Genomic DNA, 15519 nt, shown 5'->3' with positions numbered 1-15519 from the left:
GAGGAGATAAACACCACATCTCCAGCTTTTAACTACAGAAGGAGCACTCACAAAGCACTCTTGCTCTCCAGCTAGAGCAAGCTGAAAAATACTGCCCACTTTAGACACAGCTTTCATTTGGTAAGTAGCAGCAACACATCTAGGGAAGCTGAAGAAGGGCAAAAAACAAATAACCATGATGTTCTTCAAGGGCAGGAGCAGACTGGGAAATCAGGAAGGCCACAATGCTTGTCAATGTGGAAACAAACACACCAGCTCTGATTTAGGTATTAATTCTGCAAGAGATGCAAGGAAAAAAAAGTCCCACTGCACCTTTTGCACTCACATATATACACAAACTATGATTTCAATTTAATTTTAAAAAAATTGACCCACATGCACCATCAGAGGAAGCTGCTCGGCTCTGCCATGCTGTGTAACAAGACAGAGAAGGAAGAGCACATCTTCCCCCCAATCTGGTTTACAATTTAACTTTGCACTGATTCAGAAATATACGTGCCCCAAACAACAGCTACTCATCCTCACCCTTATTTGCTGTTTCCATCAGCTCCTGGTCTTGCAAAGTCTCACCAGTTACAACTACTTACACAAATCTCATTTTTCAAAAACTGTATGCTGGAATTTTCTGAGAGGGATTTACTAATACATAGGTGTTTGGTTTAAGACAATTTCACAGCTTCAATTAAAAAAACCTCAATCTTTTCCTTTTAAAAATAAATGGGTTTCATCTAGCTTCTTTTTTATGTAAGTTTTGCCAGCGTAGGATAACACAAGCATGTCACCATATGGCACGCCTACCAGAACTATCTTTAATTTTTTTCCTTGGAGATGCAAGCTAAAGTACCTGCAACTATGCTATAATTTCCTTTCAGAGAGATCTTATCAAGCTGAATTTTTTTGGAACTGAAGATATTTTCTAATAAGAATTCTAGCCCAATTTTTGCTTTTCTTTTTTTAAAGATTCAAGATAACCTATCCAACCACTGGAGAGGCTTACAAAGTCTTTTCAGAAAGGAAGAAACAGACCAGAGGGAGAAAATAGTGGTGCTGAAAATAACAATTGCTGTCAAACCCGAGTTGTATTAATTCAGTGACTCGTCTCACAAGACAGTCTTTTTATAATGTTACCCATAAGCAGAGAAGACAATGGTTTCCCTTGACTTTTTTTCCCCCACCCCATGTAGCTTTATATGTCACTGGCCCTAGCAACAGCGAAGAATAGCAGTGGATTTGTCAGCAGACAAGGACCGTGCAGCGAGGGGGGCCCCAAGCACCCTGTGTTATCCGAGCACAATCGCCCTGTTCTTCGACAACGAGCAAGGCTGCAAGCAGGACACGGCTTCTGGTATCATGCTTGAGTGTCAAACTGACAAACTACAGCCGAGTTACTGATGATAAACCTGCGTGACAGGTTCACGGCAATTTAGGAAACTTCTCTAGTCTAAGAGCACAAGGACAATCTTCATGTGCCACATCTTTATTGGCAGTTCAAAACTGTGAGTCAGTTCATAAAAAGACAACAGTATCACTGACACGGAGAAAACAGCACAGAGAAACAGTCAGCTTTGCTACCTCCACACCAAGGAAACCCTCGGTGAAAAAGAGGGTGAAAAAGAGTCAGTAAATAAGATTACAATGCCTGTTTGTCCATCTGTACAGTAACTTTATTTTAGATTATTTTAGATTAATTTTATTTTAGATTAATATGAAAGCCTACGTAGAAAGTACTGTGACAATGTGGGGGGTCTGCAGCTCAAAATACAACTTTGTACTACTACATTTGTGAAAGTGTCAAGATATCCAACCACTATCTTTAAATAACTCTATCAAGTCAACACAATATTCAACTCTGACAAAAGGTGCTGCTAACTTTCTGGATACTTTAAAAAAAAAAAACCACACCACTAACTACCTGCCACCAACCTAGAAAGTTTCCCTCGTCTCCCTGAGGCCTACCTGGCATATTTTAAAATTATTTTTTTAAAATCCGTTTCTAGACTGCAGATGAGTAAATTAGGTGCTGTCTACAACACTCTGCCAACAACAGCTGAGACAGCTTTGCCAACATCTCTAGCTTTGCCATGCCACAACTTGAGTTTCCATCTCTGTGTTTCATCCAGCAGGACCACTTGAAACAATGGAGCTGGGGGTAAAGTTTTGCTTTTCTTTGGTTTCAGAAGGGTCTGGAAAAAGAAGCAAGCATCTCATTACTGCCTGTGACAGAGGGTGGAGGGTTTCATGCTTTTCCATTACCAGCTAGCCAAATGCCACAGAGAGGGAGGCTCTCTAATTTGCAAACCAGACTCCCAAGACACCACCACACTCGAAATCCTGTCCCCCCTTCTCCATTGCAGCAGCTGAGAATTATGAAGGAGGGGGACAGCTGGGCTTCTCATTAGGAGCACCGCGCCTGAATCCACGGACAGCCTTTTGTACCCACCTCCCATGTGCAGCTTATAAGTGTATTTCAAAAATCTCTCTTGGGGTAAGGCAGCACGAGCCGGTTTGGTAGGGCAGAGTTAAAAGATAAATGCAACGGAGAGATTTACAAGGAATCCAGCGTCGGTGTTATTTGTCTCCATGAGAACACAACTTACTAAAACACTCCAGTTCCCGAGATAAAGTACCTTCTCCAAGAGCAGGCTACACGTACATCTGTTGGTTATCAATATAAGCCTTTAACAACTGTCAGATACGATGGCAACGGTCCCACTAACCGCTCGCACGTAGCTCTGAACGTGCAAGAACACTCAGCGGGGCGAAGGCCTCAACGGAGCTCGGCTCTGCCAGGGCGCCTTTTTCAGCTGCCTGGATTTCCCTTCTCTCCCTAGAGCACATCTTCACTTTAATTAATAGGTCACAGAACCGGTTTATGTTAATTGTCAGAAGTGCCTCGTCTTTGCTCCCAAGGGGAGGGACCAAAGTTCATTCAGTTGTTGTCTATGGAGCGAAATTGCAAAATGTCAGGTTTTGCATGCGCCTGAACTGCCACCAGCTCCTGAGGGAGCTTTTTTACGCCGCAGTAAACAACTAAACAGCAAGGTGCCTCCTGCCAGCCGTCCCTCGCTCGCCTTCGTACCAGATCACCCTCCGTCAGCTGCGCAACCATTACCTGAACCTGGAAATTAACTTTTAAACGCTGCTGCTCAGCGAAGCTGCGCCAAGGCGATCCGGTTTTAACTTAGCTACCGCAGATAGTGCTACGGGCAGCAACTTCTGCCCACACCGTCCTCGCTAGGAGCGAGAAAACATTATAAAGGAAAAAAGGAACACGAGGAGATGGGTGTTTTCCCCTTTCCAGCGATACCCCTCGGCCTGCAGCACAGCCCTCAGCGGGAAGGTCTACCCCGACCCCAACTAAAAGCCTCCGGAGGATCCGTCCCCCCCCCGCCGCTAAGGCAGGCCGAACCCCCTCCCGCAGCCACCGCCGCCCTCCAAACGCCCTCCCGGCGCGGAGGGCCGGCCGTTAGCTCCCGCGGCGGAGGGGGGCGGCCGGGCCCCCCCCCCGGGGGACCGAGGCACAAAGGGAGAGAGCGGGCAGGGCGCTGCTCCGCCGTGGGGGGGGAGAGGAGAGGTGCGGGAAGAGGCGCCATGCCGGCGGGGAGCGGCCGCCCCGCTCCCTCAGGGCGGCGGCCGCGTCCCCTCGGCGGGACGGGGCAGAGGAGGAGGAGGAGGAAGGGACCCTTCTCCCGGCCGGAGCGGGGGCACCCACGTCCCCACCCGCCACCCATGACCCGTCCGCGGTTAACTCACAACAAGAAGCTCATGGCGATGGCGGCGGAGCGGGACCGGCGGCTGCCTGGGCTCGGCGCGGCTCGGCTCGCCTCGGCGCTGCTCGGCTCCCAATGGCAGCGGCGGCGCAGGGCGGGTGTGTGCGGGGGAGAGCGCCGCGGGGCGGGGACACGGCCCGACACCGCCCGCCTCTCGCCATCGCCCTCAGCGCTCCCCTCAGGGCCGCCGCCTCCCGCCACCGCCCTCAGCGCTCCCCTCAGGCCCGCCGCCTCCCGCCATCGCCCTCAGCGCTCCTCGCGCCTCCCCTCAGGGCCGCCGCCTCCCGCCATCGCCCTCAGCGCTCCCCTCAGGGCCGCCGCCGGCTGTCGCCTGTTCCCGTGTCCCCCCTTCAAGACCCTCTGCCCCTGCTCCCTCAGACACCCTCGAAATAGCCCCCTCTGCCCCCCCGACACCCCCATCCGCACCCTGCGGCAGCGGCCTCAGCCCCAGGGGCAGCACAGGGCTCCCCGGAGGCGTTTCCCCCAGCCCTGGGTGACCCGAAGGGAGCAGAGAGCAGGGCCCAGCCTCCATGGATAAACCTCCACACAGCTCCAGGCCGCGGTGTCCCAGCTATCACTGCGCAACACTTCTTGGACACAGGCATAAGTGCCTCTGACAGCCTTTAGGTAAGTCCTGGCAGTGAAATCCCCGTGGTTACCTACCAAATGTCACAGGGGAACCATGAAAAGTGCCTCAGCGATAGCGCAGCCCACCAGTATTCATCCCTCTCCGACCCCAAACTGCCTCCTGTGGAGGAGGCCTGCGGGCTACAGTTCACTTTTCTCTAGCACGTCAACGCCAGGGACTCAAAACGCATTATAATCTTATTTTTCCTGTCATCCAGCCTTCCTTAGGCCATCTGTCCTCGTTCTTCTGGTGCATGACAAAGGGCTTTGGGTACCCTACCCACAGATAACCACCACAGTCTTAAAAATAATAGGGAGATCTTAACTTCAGCATTTCTGCCCTCCTCACTCAACAGTCTGACCCCTTTTAAAAGAAACATGTCAAAATGGCTTCTAATATTTCAACACAACTGTCTGAGTCGTGAGCAATTTTTAACTTAGCTGGTTAGGGCGAGCAGTCGGCTAAGAAAGGATGCACCTCAGAAGCGAAGGTACAGGCAGCTGCAAACTACTGAGGTCAAAAAAAATCCCAGTTTTCCTCACAAACCCTTGGCAAGTCCTTCACCTGAGGGCGCGCAGTGCATTGCAAAGATGTCTGCCAGCTCGTTCGACACCAGATGACAGACGCAGGCTGTGTTTTTGGGACCTGTGCACTGTGCTCTGGGAATCCCGACCTCCCGTTCCCAAACCAGGAACAATGCTCTTAATTTTTGGGTTTGTCTCGGTCAGTTTATATGTTCCAGGGGAAACAAAGCAACATCCAGAATGCTTCAAAATAAAATACTATATTCCTATCAAACAAGGACCACACTGTAGACTTTGCCACATCCAAGTGCCACCTCTTTATGGCAGAAATTACAATCCCAGGGTGTAATTTAATGTGAAAACTTGCCTCTGTTTAGGTCACTAAGAAGCCAGCTGGATTTCAGAGAAGGGACAGGACAAGACGACCTGCAGAGGTACCCTCCTGCCCCAAGGGGATTCTGCGAGCCCTGGCAACCCCACAAAGCCCACGCTGCTGCAGGTAGGCCAGAGGAAAACCTAATAACTTTCAAAATAATTAATTGGGCAAATTCAGTGCATTGAAACATGCTACAATCCCGCCCAGCATGAAGTTTCTGTACAGCACATAAAGGGTTTCAGCTATAACACCTTACGTGGCAACATTGACAGTCGTCTACTGCTCTCATGCTTTTAAATGCTGAAACTGCATTTTCTGCTTCTCTGGCTCTGTCCTTCAGCCCCAGCCAGAATGCCAGGTCAGTGCATTTCTAAGTCAATTAAAATTACGCGACTGTTTTTAGGACACTGTTGAAATCAAGTGGTTTTACAGGGCAGCGAAGGCATAATTAAAAAGCATTTCATGACGTTTGCAGTTTTCCTTTTGCCTGTATTAGTACAAGCAGACATGAAACGAGTCTCGGGGCACTTTTTAGCAGACGCTGTCAGACTAAGTTGGCCACGTAAATCGAACTCCAAAAAATATTGCGCATCTTTCTGGCACATTCATGTTGAGAGATGAATAACCTCCGTTCTCTATTCCCACCCATACGCTTCCTTCTGCCCACAGAGTGTTTTATTTTAGTGGCAAGTTAAAATTAAATATCTGTTACTGCAGCAGAAATACTTGGCCTGGGCAGCTGTCAGGAGAAATGGTTGTGTAATGTGTACATGTTCTGTCTCACATTAATATTGGCCTCTTTGGGGTGGCGAAGGGTCACACGAAGGGCTCCTTTCAGACACCAGGGACTGGCAGCATGCTGCAGTCTTATGTAAGAGCCGAAGCGCTCCAGGAAAAGCACAGTGAATGCACCCACAGCCTCACGTCTGTCATCTTGGTTTATCCATCACCCTGTAGAGCTTCAAGAATTACTCTGAAAGGGCCCTCAAGCTAAAAAAGCGCTTTGTCCCCAACTGAAGTTTCCAGCTTTTGCAGCACAGCTCGGTAAACACAGAACATTCCAGCTGAAGGAAGTTCAAAAATGAAAATCACGAAACTTAATATGTTTGTTATCAGGAATATCAAATAAAAGGAAACAAAATTTTGTTTTTAAATATGAATAATATAGTATGTAAATACTAGGCTCTGTAAACATTCTCCCCACATTCTAGATTAAACCGATAGCATCCATCAATTTTTTAATTGGATACTTGTTTGTGCATTCAGGTAAGGGATTTAATTTGTGAATAAGCAATACCCAGAAGACTAATGACAAATGTAGTGTGGCATTAAGTATAAATATCAGATTGAACCTGTGCTATGTACTTGTAATCACTCCCTACAAAAAATACAACACATGAAGAAATTACAGGAATGATGAGGTTATTATACAGTGGGCCTGAGAGTCACCATAATTCTGGAGCTGGGATACTACAACTCATCAGCCTTGTCATTGGTGGACAAGAGAGAATAATAACTTTGGCCCTCTGTTGCCTTCAGCATTTTTACAGTGCTCAGATACATGCCATTCCTGCTACAACCTTCATCCACTTCAGTAATAATGTCTCAGAAATAAATCATTTGTGTAGGCCCTGCTCTACAAATCTCAACAGTATTTATGGAGTGGACACTGTCTGCAGGGGGGTTCATGCTACTTTGTAATTTCTCCATGCAGAACGTGCTCTCCTTAATGGTTTGCAGAGTTGGTGGTCTCACTCAGGCTAAGCAGGTATTGAAAAAGGCATCTCCAAGATAGATAAATTTAACTTCTTGGTCAACAGCAGTATGGAGGGGATGGATGTTAGCAGTATGCCAACAGATTTCCTCTCATAAGTAGACTTCATTCAACACCACTTCTCCACCAACACAAATTCTATTGTCCTAGGCTGATTTTTTTTTTATGATCATAGATGCAGAGGCTTTGATCCCTAAGGAAGCTCTGAGATTCCTGGAAAACTTCAGTGCCAACAGATGCCCAAGAAAGTGGTGCCCTCTAAAGGTAATCTGCACATACCAGCAAGCTACCAGACAAACAGCAGTGGGATATTTTTTTTACTGTACTTGGGAAGCAAATATATTGAGCGAAAAATGGATGGAAAACGTGCATCTCTTAGACTCTTCCTTGCACTCTGCTTGGTTCACAAGAGAGGAATGCACGTAACATTCCCTTGGTCCGTAAGATTCGGGGATCTGCTTATTCAGTCAAAGCACGAAAGCCAATCCAGATAAAGATAAGTGTTCAAGAGGAATTCCTACAGTTATCTTCATTTTTTTCCTCTTATAAAATCTGCTTGCTTATTTAAAGAAGGTTTTGAAGAGAAACCCAACGTGTAGACTATCAAAAACTGGAATGTGAACCACTTGAACACGGAGGTCAACTTCCCTTTGAAAATGTGTTTAATATGTGATTTACCTTGAAAATTTAAAACAGACTGAGAGTGCCAGTGTCAAGAAACTCTGCTATTATCAAGCTCCTGAACAACCTCTCAGATACCTGCCTACATATCCTGGATCTGAGCCTGCACAGGCTCCCTTAGCTCCTTCCACTGTTGTTTTTTTTTTTCCCCAGCTTATCTTTTCTCTTCCTGCTTTTTTAGCTTCACCCTAAAAATTTTTCTTCTGGGTCCAGCATGACCTCCCTTCCCCGTGTGTGCACTTAGGAGCCGGTGCCGGCTCTTCACCCTGTATCCCTCTTAGATGCAGCATTAATTTTTCCAGATTATTTTAAAAGTCCTGTGTTCCTCGCAAACAGGTTCAGCTCTAATATCTACGACTGCCAAGCTAGGATGGGAGCGAGGGGGAGAAAAATCAGCTCTTTTATACGAGTCTACAGGAAAGGGGTGTCAAAGGGTTGCTGTGCTGAAGTCTGACTGAAAACTCTACGTTGCAAATATACTGTGGGGTCTTTTTCCTTCGTGTTTTGACAAAAAAAAAAAACACAGTGTGACAGAAACTCTAACATAAGCCACTGATAACTTGTGAGGGAGGCCCTTCCCGGGCCACCCCGCTCCGCCCGGCCCCGCCGGCGCCTCCTGGGAAGGGGAGGCGGAGCTCGGGCCCGTCGCCCATGGCCGCCGCCGCCGTAGCGCGCCGCGGCCTGGCCGCCCTGCTGCTCGGCCGCCGGCTGGGGCCCTGCCTGCGCCCGCCGCCGGCCCGCAGCCTGCCCCGCGCCGCTGCCCTGGGGCTGGGGGCGCCGCGGGTCCCCGCTCCGCTCTGCGCGGCCGTCCGCAGCTACAGCCAGGTAGGGGGGAACCGGGGCTAAAATGGCGGCCGGGGGAGACGGAGCGGGGGGCGAGGCCGCGGCCTGCGCGGGGGTCGGGGAGGCCTCCCCGCGGCCTCCGTGCATCGGGGCGGCGGCGGCCCGTTAGCGGGGCGGCGGGCAGGGAGAACCCCGGTGCCCTCGTCCCCCGGCGGCGGGGAGGCGGTTGCGGCCTGTGCCATGCGCCCCGGCTGCCTCGTCCTTGCCGCCCCCCCCCCCCCCCCCCCCCCCGCACCGCACCAGACCCCGTTACCGTGCACCGCCCTGAAATGCTGAACGGGGCACGGTGCCCCCGCTCCAAGCTGCAGCCTTAATTCGGAGTGGGTTTTTTTTTTGTTTCTTTTTGGGGACAGGTTACGGATGCACCGTCCAAGGAAGGTCACCTCTCGGAACCGGAGCCAGAGTCACCCAAGGCGGACAATGAGAATGTTTTCCTCATCAGGGCAGAAGGATTCCCCTTCTCCTGCACCGAGGAAGACGTGCTTACCTTCTTTGATAGTATGAGAGTTAATTTTCCTGCATAACTGTTCAGTGTGGTGATATGGGACCCCATAGTCAATGATTAGTTAACAGAAAGAAGTTAAATATCTTTAGCCAGAGAAAGAGAAGTTTTTGATGCTGCTGTAAAACTAGTCACAATTTTCACATATAAAACAAATAACCAATGGACAATAACTAGAAACTCATCCTTAGGGCATTTTATGTTTAATTGAGCAAATCTCTCCCTTCTTAGTTGGTGTCTCCACAGTAAAGCGAATCCAATTCAAAGTGGTTCCTTTAAAGACTTATTACAGTTAGCTTTTCCCCCCAGCTCCTCTCTTTTAAACAAACTGGAGTGGCTTGTGCTTACTAGTTTAAAATCTGGTGTTGCTTTCTGATCCTAATTAATAGGCTCATGCATACCTTTGCAGGGCTGATCCCTCCATGCTGTAATGTTGTGATCCATTCTTCCAGCATAGACTAGATGGTCAGATCCAAGTTTTGAAGTGGTTTCATAACCTGCCAAAATAAAAATAAATCAGTTTGAAGTCCTAGGGAAAAGGAACATAGAGCAGGCAGAGTATAGAGACTGAAAGACTGTAGTATTTGTTCTTGATTTCAAATAGCTCAAACAATTAAGTTCATTAACAATATGAGAATATATATTATCCAGTTACACAGCTGTGGGAGCTAATTGATGTCAAATCAGTTTCTTATCTGTGATAGAAGTTAGAGTTAATGTTAGAAATAGTTAAGTAGCAGTTTTCTTTGTTTCAAGACAGTGTTTTGCACTGCTGAGGGGAATAACTCTATGCAGAATATTTTCATCTGCAGTCAAAAGACCCCCATGTTTGATGCAGTTGCGTATGTCTCTGTATCGTGTGTTCCTTGATTTCCAGGCTGTAGAATTCGAAACGGTGAGAACGGCATACACTTCCTCTTAAACAGGGATGGGAGACGCAGGGGGGATGCCCTGATCGAGCTGGAGTCCAAAGTGGATGTGCAGAGAGCCTTGGAAAAGCACCTGAGGTACATGGGCCCGCGCTACGTGAAAGGTGGGTTTGAGATGACAAAAGTTGCATTGGAAGAAAACTCATGATAAAGCAAATTAGAAGTGCTTGAATAATAAAGTGGGGTGGTGTGGAGAGGTGCAGGATGTGGTGGGGGAAGAAACATGAGGTTTTGCAAGGGGAAAAAGCTGCCTCGAAGGATGCCTGCAGAGGGAAAACGTGTTTTGTGCCTGTATTCCTCACAGTTTTTGAAGTCCACGATAGCGATGTGGAGGGCTTACTACAGAGTCTGCGGGATGAGTCCCAAGCCATGAATGATGGAGTTGTGCTACTCAGAGGCCTTCCCTTCAGCTCGACTGAGTATGATATTGCACATTTTTTCTCAGGTAACTCAGCCTAGTCCGTGCTCTTCAGTTTTGAGGTGTTTACTTCTCCAAGTGGGTGCTTAGCTAGGCTGTGGTTCCTCTAAGGGCGAAAAGCAAAAGCATGTGCAGCCTTGAAATCTCAAACTGCTGTCCCTCTGCAGCTAGAAGTAACTAGAGTTTTCTGAACAAGCCTTTGGCTGCAAGGCTTGCTTCTGGCACCTTTGATTTTCTGCAGGACTAAGCTAGGATCAGTACTTGCAGCACTCTTTTAGCTGGGAAATAAAGAGAGGAGGAACCTAGATCCTGTTATCTGCAATTGGATTGCCACCAGTGCATAATTCAGCAAAGTTAAGAGGGGGGGGAAAACACCTGCATGATAGTTAAAGTACAAGTATGCAGCCATGGTTATTAACTGGCTTACAGGTTCCCCAGGAAGACATTATGAGGCACAAAAATGGAAGTTCAGTGAATTTGACCTGAATTTTAAAGAGATGGGGGAAAAAATTGCCATAATAATAAGATAAAATTTCAAGAACATTTGTGCTCTGGACTTACTTGTTGTCTAGAACTTGGATTCACTTGTTTTCATAGTTACCTGCATCCTCAGGTTGATTAATTATTGGCAGTTAAGCCTTCTGCAAAAACTAACAAACAAATCTAGTAAGTTGGAGGTAAAAAAGAAGTTTAAAAAAACCAGTACGTAGGCCAGCACGAGCAGTTGTTTCAGAACTATTTAACTGACAATGTAAATGCATTTTTCTCCCTACCCTTCCACAGGTTTGAAAATAGCTGACATAGCTTTTGTTTACCGAGGAGAAAGAAGAACAGGAGAAGCTTTTGTGCAGTTTGCAGCTCCTGAAATGGCAGCTAAAGCCCTGCTACGACACAGGGAATATATGGGGAGTAGGTAGGTGCTTCAGTGGGGCTCACGAGGGTAGGGGAGCATGGTGTGGAGCATGCTGTGTGACTAAATCTTTCTCATAGTGATATCAGACTGTGAACTTTGTGGCTTTAAACTTCTCTTTGTTAACAGCACCCTCTGAAATACTCTGTGTAACCCAAGTGTTGCCTCCTCTGGTGGTGTTTTCTTTAAAACCTTGACAAAAGTAGAGAAAAGAAGATGAAGCCTTTTGCAGGTGTCTGTGCACTGCAGAGGCAGCTTCAGCACACATAGCTTGGGGGAATTTGGGGCCTTTCAGAGAAAGTTTCAGCTCTTTTTAGGTATTCCTGAAGGCAGCCTCATCCCAACAACACCAGAGTGATAGCATCCTTCCCCACAGCCTCGTACCAGCCACAGGCAGTGTCTGCACAGGGAGAGCACATTGTGCAAAGCACAGCTTACCACTCACCTCTGGTTTGAGTCCCTTCCCCATGCTGACTGCTGGCCTGCACCATACCATGGTCTGCCTCTTTGGTGACCACATACACCTGGGCTGTCCTTCCTCAGGAATCCATGTTTAACCATTTTCTTAGAGCACTGTGCCACATGTTTCTCTCACAAGAGCCTCTCTTTCTCCAGCAGAATCATTTACCAGTTTTTCTCAGAATCCTGAGCTGCACTAAGGAAAAAATACCTCTAGGCTTGCTTTTAACCTGCTGAGGTTTCTGATTTTTCTTTAATAACCCACTAAGTTCTCTTTCTGAACACCAGGTAGCAAAAAACCTCTCCAAACTCACACCTTCTCCTCCACAGCACCTACCTCCCTCCTTCTGTTGCCTTATTTCTTCTTCCCACTCTGCATTTCCTTCTGTTTGTCCCCCCACCCCTATTAAAAGAAAACAGCTGCTCTGTGGGTGTGCCCAGTGATTGTGTTCACTGACACACTTCCCTGCCCTCCAGGAGAGATTAATCACTTCTCAATCTTCAGGAAGGGGCCAAAGCCTCCTCACTTGGATGTCCACATTCTCTTTTTTATTATGTTGTCATGATTCCTCCAGTGCTGTCTGAGCACAGGCAGCTCTGAGTTCAGGGCTTCTGGGGTGGGTAGATAGAAATACAAGGCATTGTAACGTGACTAAACCTGCAAATAAGGGTTTGTTGTTGTTTATTTTTTTTCTGTGTAAGTGGGATCTTGTTAGAGTCCCTTAATGTTGCGTTACATATTGGTGTATTACACCCACGACTTCCACACAGCCTGTTACATTTTATCCCATCAATTTCACAGAATCACAGAATCAATCAATGAGGTTGGAAGAGCCCTCTGGGATCATCGAGTCCAACCATTGCCCTGACACCACCATGTCAACCAGACCAGGGCACTAAGTGCCATGTCCAGGCTTTTCTTAAACCCCTCCAGAGATGGTGACTCCACCACCTCCCTGGGCAGCCCCTTCCAATGTCTAATCACCCTTTCTGAGAAGAAAAAGTTTCATAGCAGTATATAAAATCTTAGGGCTTTCCTGAAGTGTTTCATACGACCTGTTTCAGTCATCTGTTCTGGGGTTGGGTGGTGGTTTAATTTGGGAGTTGTAGAGATGCAGTGAGAGGAAAACAGCCTCACGTGCAGGCCTGCTCAAAAGGGATGTGTACTACTGAAAGAAATCATTTTTCAGAGGAAATAAATCTGTATTTCTGCAACAAAATAGGATTTTGGTTTGTGAGTGATTGGTATTCTATGAGAACTTTGCCTAAGGCTACAAACTAAAGACCTTGTCCAGACCAAACTGGTGATCTGTCTCACACTGTGTGGGTTTATACAGGGGAGTGGCTGTCACTGCAGGTTGAAAAGGGCTTTCAGAAACAACTCTGTAATTTAAATTAATTAATCCTTTAGAACCGTTGCTTGCCAGACCACAGCTCTCACACTGAGTACGTGAGCAGGGCTGAGACAGAACCTTCTGAAGGTGCTTTCTCAAACTCCTGAGTTCTTTGTGAAGGTGTGTCATGGGATCTTTTCCTTTGCATTCCAGATACATAGAAGTGTACATCAGTAGAAAGCATCAAATGCAACGGCACGTGCCTTATGACAGGCAGATGGGGGCCTACCCCAGAGTGAGAAAGGAACAGGAGTCCGTGTCTGAAGAAAGGGGATGGAGCAACACGGGAGACCCTAGTGCTAAAAGAGAAAATAGTGAGTCCATCTTGCATGTTCTTGGAGGCCTCTCCAGTTCACCCTATCTGAGCATGAGCCAGTGTGGCTATAGCTTTCACGAGAGGGAGGTAATAAGTGCAAGGAGTGTTAATGATGTTTTGTTACCTGCTCCACAGAAGCGTGCAGCGAAGGAACGGAAACCTCCAGGCACATTTCAGAACCTGGGAACACCCCGTCCCCACTGCACGTTGTCCACATGAGGGGTTTGCCTACCCAAGCTAGTGCCCAAGACATAATAAATGTGAGTAACACTAAAACAACGAATGAAATTCAGTTGTCATTATCAGTGCAAACCCTTAATTGTTACAGATGAAGTGACTTCCGATTTTTAATTATCTGTGGCCTTGTTAGCCCTCAGTGCTGCGTGGCTTCAGGCTGAATGCAGTTGGAAACTTGAGCAGCAACAACTTGGTCTGGTGTTTCTGTCTCACCACACTCTTCTTTTCCCTCTTCCCAGTTTTTCGCTCCGCTGAAGCCCACGAGGATCATGGTAGAATACAACTCCCATGGAGACGCCACAGGAGAAGCCGACGTGCATTTTGAGAGCCAAGAGGACGCGGTGGCTGCGATGGCTAAGGAGGGGTCCCAGCTGCGTAAGTAGAGAGCAGGGGGCTCTTAAAACTTAACTTATCAAGCTACTGTTAGTACCCTGTGTGAAAAAATAGTCTGAAGTGTAGATTTCCAAATTACCCTGTAATGTGACATTGGCTTTGTGGAAGAAAGAAAGAAAATAAAGAGTTAAAAAAAAAAAAGAAATACAAGTTGGTGAACCCAGATTGCCTCTCCAATTGTTCCCCAGAGTGCAGTGCCATTGAGTTACTCCTGAATGAACATCCAAAGGCAAAACAAGACTGCTAGTGACAGTGACTTGGTCGCAGCTTTGGTAAGTGCCTCCTTTTCCTCCTGTTCCTGTTCTGTTTTTCTGCAGCGTGTGCCTCATGCTTACTCCTCCTGATACTTTGAATCTCAGCTACCATAAAGGCTAGAATGAGAGTGGCTGAAGGGGTTGTAATGTACTTCACAGTCTTAACAAGGGGAGAGACATCCTGTGCCAGGACAGGTTTTGGGGTGGGTTTTTTTGGCATCTGTCCTTGCTTGTGTGAGCGTGGGGGAGCTGGCCCTCCTGCAGAGCCAGCACAGTGCCAGGTGGCAGTTACTGCTGCTGTCACATCACGCAGGACAGCCCTCCCTGCAAAAGGGTTGCCCAGCTCTACACCCAGGAGCCAGAACATTTGTACTGGGAAAGAAGTTTCCTGTGACCTTTATGGAAAGCCCTGGCCAACTCGTAACTCTTCCGTGACTTCCTTTCTGAAAGCGGGGGGCTGATGGCCGCTGCGCCTCGAGGTCCAGGCCCCCCAGTGCCCCACAGCTCTGCCTTTCCAGTCTAGGCCAGGGACGAGCTCTTGGGGCACATCCAAGGTGCCCACCTCACTGCGGCCTCCATCCCCTGCAGCCTCCCTGCTGCCTTGGCACAAGAACATCCATTTAATGTTGCCCAGTTCTATTGTTCAATTATCAGGAACCATAATTTGGAGTCAAACCCAGTGGGGTGCATTAACAAAGGAAAGCAGGAACCTGCAGCCAGGTAGTGATTTTTCTTTTCCCTCGTCCGTTCTAGGCCAAAGCGAACACATTCCGTGGGTATGAGCGTAAAGATCGTGTACGAGTGTCGCTGCTCAGCAAGGATAAACTGTGTAAAATTTGATTTAATGTTGTGTAAAAGCATGTTAATAAACGGTGTTGAGACTCTGGAGAGATTGTCTGGTGCAAAAGCAGCAGCAGCTGTACAGGAGGCATGGCAGGTGCTGCAGGATGGAGCAGTTGTAGTCTCCAGCTGCATAGTGGTGTACAAAGCATTAATAACACACCAGTATTCACAATTAACAAAACTAGAGCTAATTAATATCCTCAAACACAAGTCAGCAGGCGCAGTGTAGCACAGCCAGCTCCCCATCCCTCCCACCACACCCCTCTCC

At 47.8% G+C, this 15519-nt stretch overlaps 2 protein-coding genes across 2 annotated transcripts in view; one reads left to right on the top strand and one right to left on the bottom strand.

The window, feature by feature from the left end:
* Nucleotides 1–3848, bottom strand: part of MOB1B (MOB kinase activator 1B) — a 36395-nt gene extending 32547 nt beyond the window's left edge. Inside the window, exon 1 of the mRNA XM_068403500.1 lies at nucleotides 3754–3848. Within this exon, the coding sequence (XP_068259601.1) occupies nucleotides 3754–3767 (14 nt within the window). The 5' untranslated portion in view covers nucleotides 3768–3848. The remainder of the gene's footprint in view (nucleotides 1–3753) is intronic.
* Nucleotides 3849–8404: 4556 nt separating this feature from the next.
* GRSF1 (G-rich RNA sequence binding factor 1) lies at nucleotides 8405–15296 on the top strand. The gene is made up of 10 exons (XM_068403761.1): nucleotides 8405–8578; nucleotides 8950–9094; nucleotides 9976–10131; nucleotides 10332–10472; nucleotides 11229–11358; nucleotides 13362–13522; nucleotides 13660–13784; nucleotides 14001–14136; nucleotides 14343–14426; nucleotides 15162–15296. Exons 1-9 carry the CDS (start codon nucleotides 8405–8407, stop codon nucleotides 14399–14401), a joined length of 1227 nt encoding a protein of 408 aa, XP_068259862.1. The 3' UTR covers nucleotides 14402–14426; nucleotides 15162–15296.
* Nucleotides 15297–15519: the final 223 nt, after the last annotated feature.

This window comes from Nyctibius grandis, chromosome 6 (genome assembly GCF_013368605.1).
Source record: "Nyctibius grandis isolate bNycGra1 chromosome 6, bNycGra1.pri, whole genome shotgun sequence".
Lineage (NCBI taxonomy): Eukaryota > Metazoa > Chordata > Aves > Nyctibiiformes > Nyctibiidae > Nyctibius > Nyctibius grandis.
This window is presented reverse-complemented; position numbering and strand designations above follow the sequence as displayed.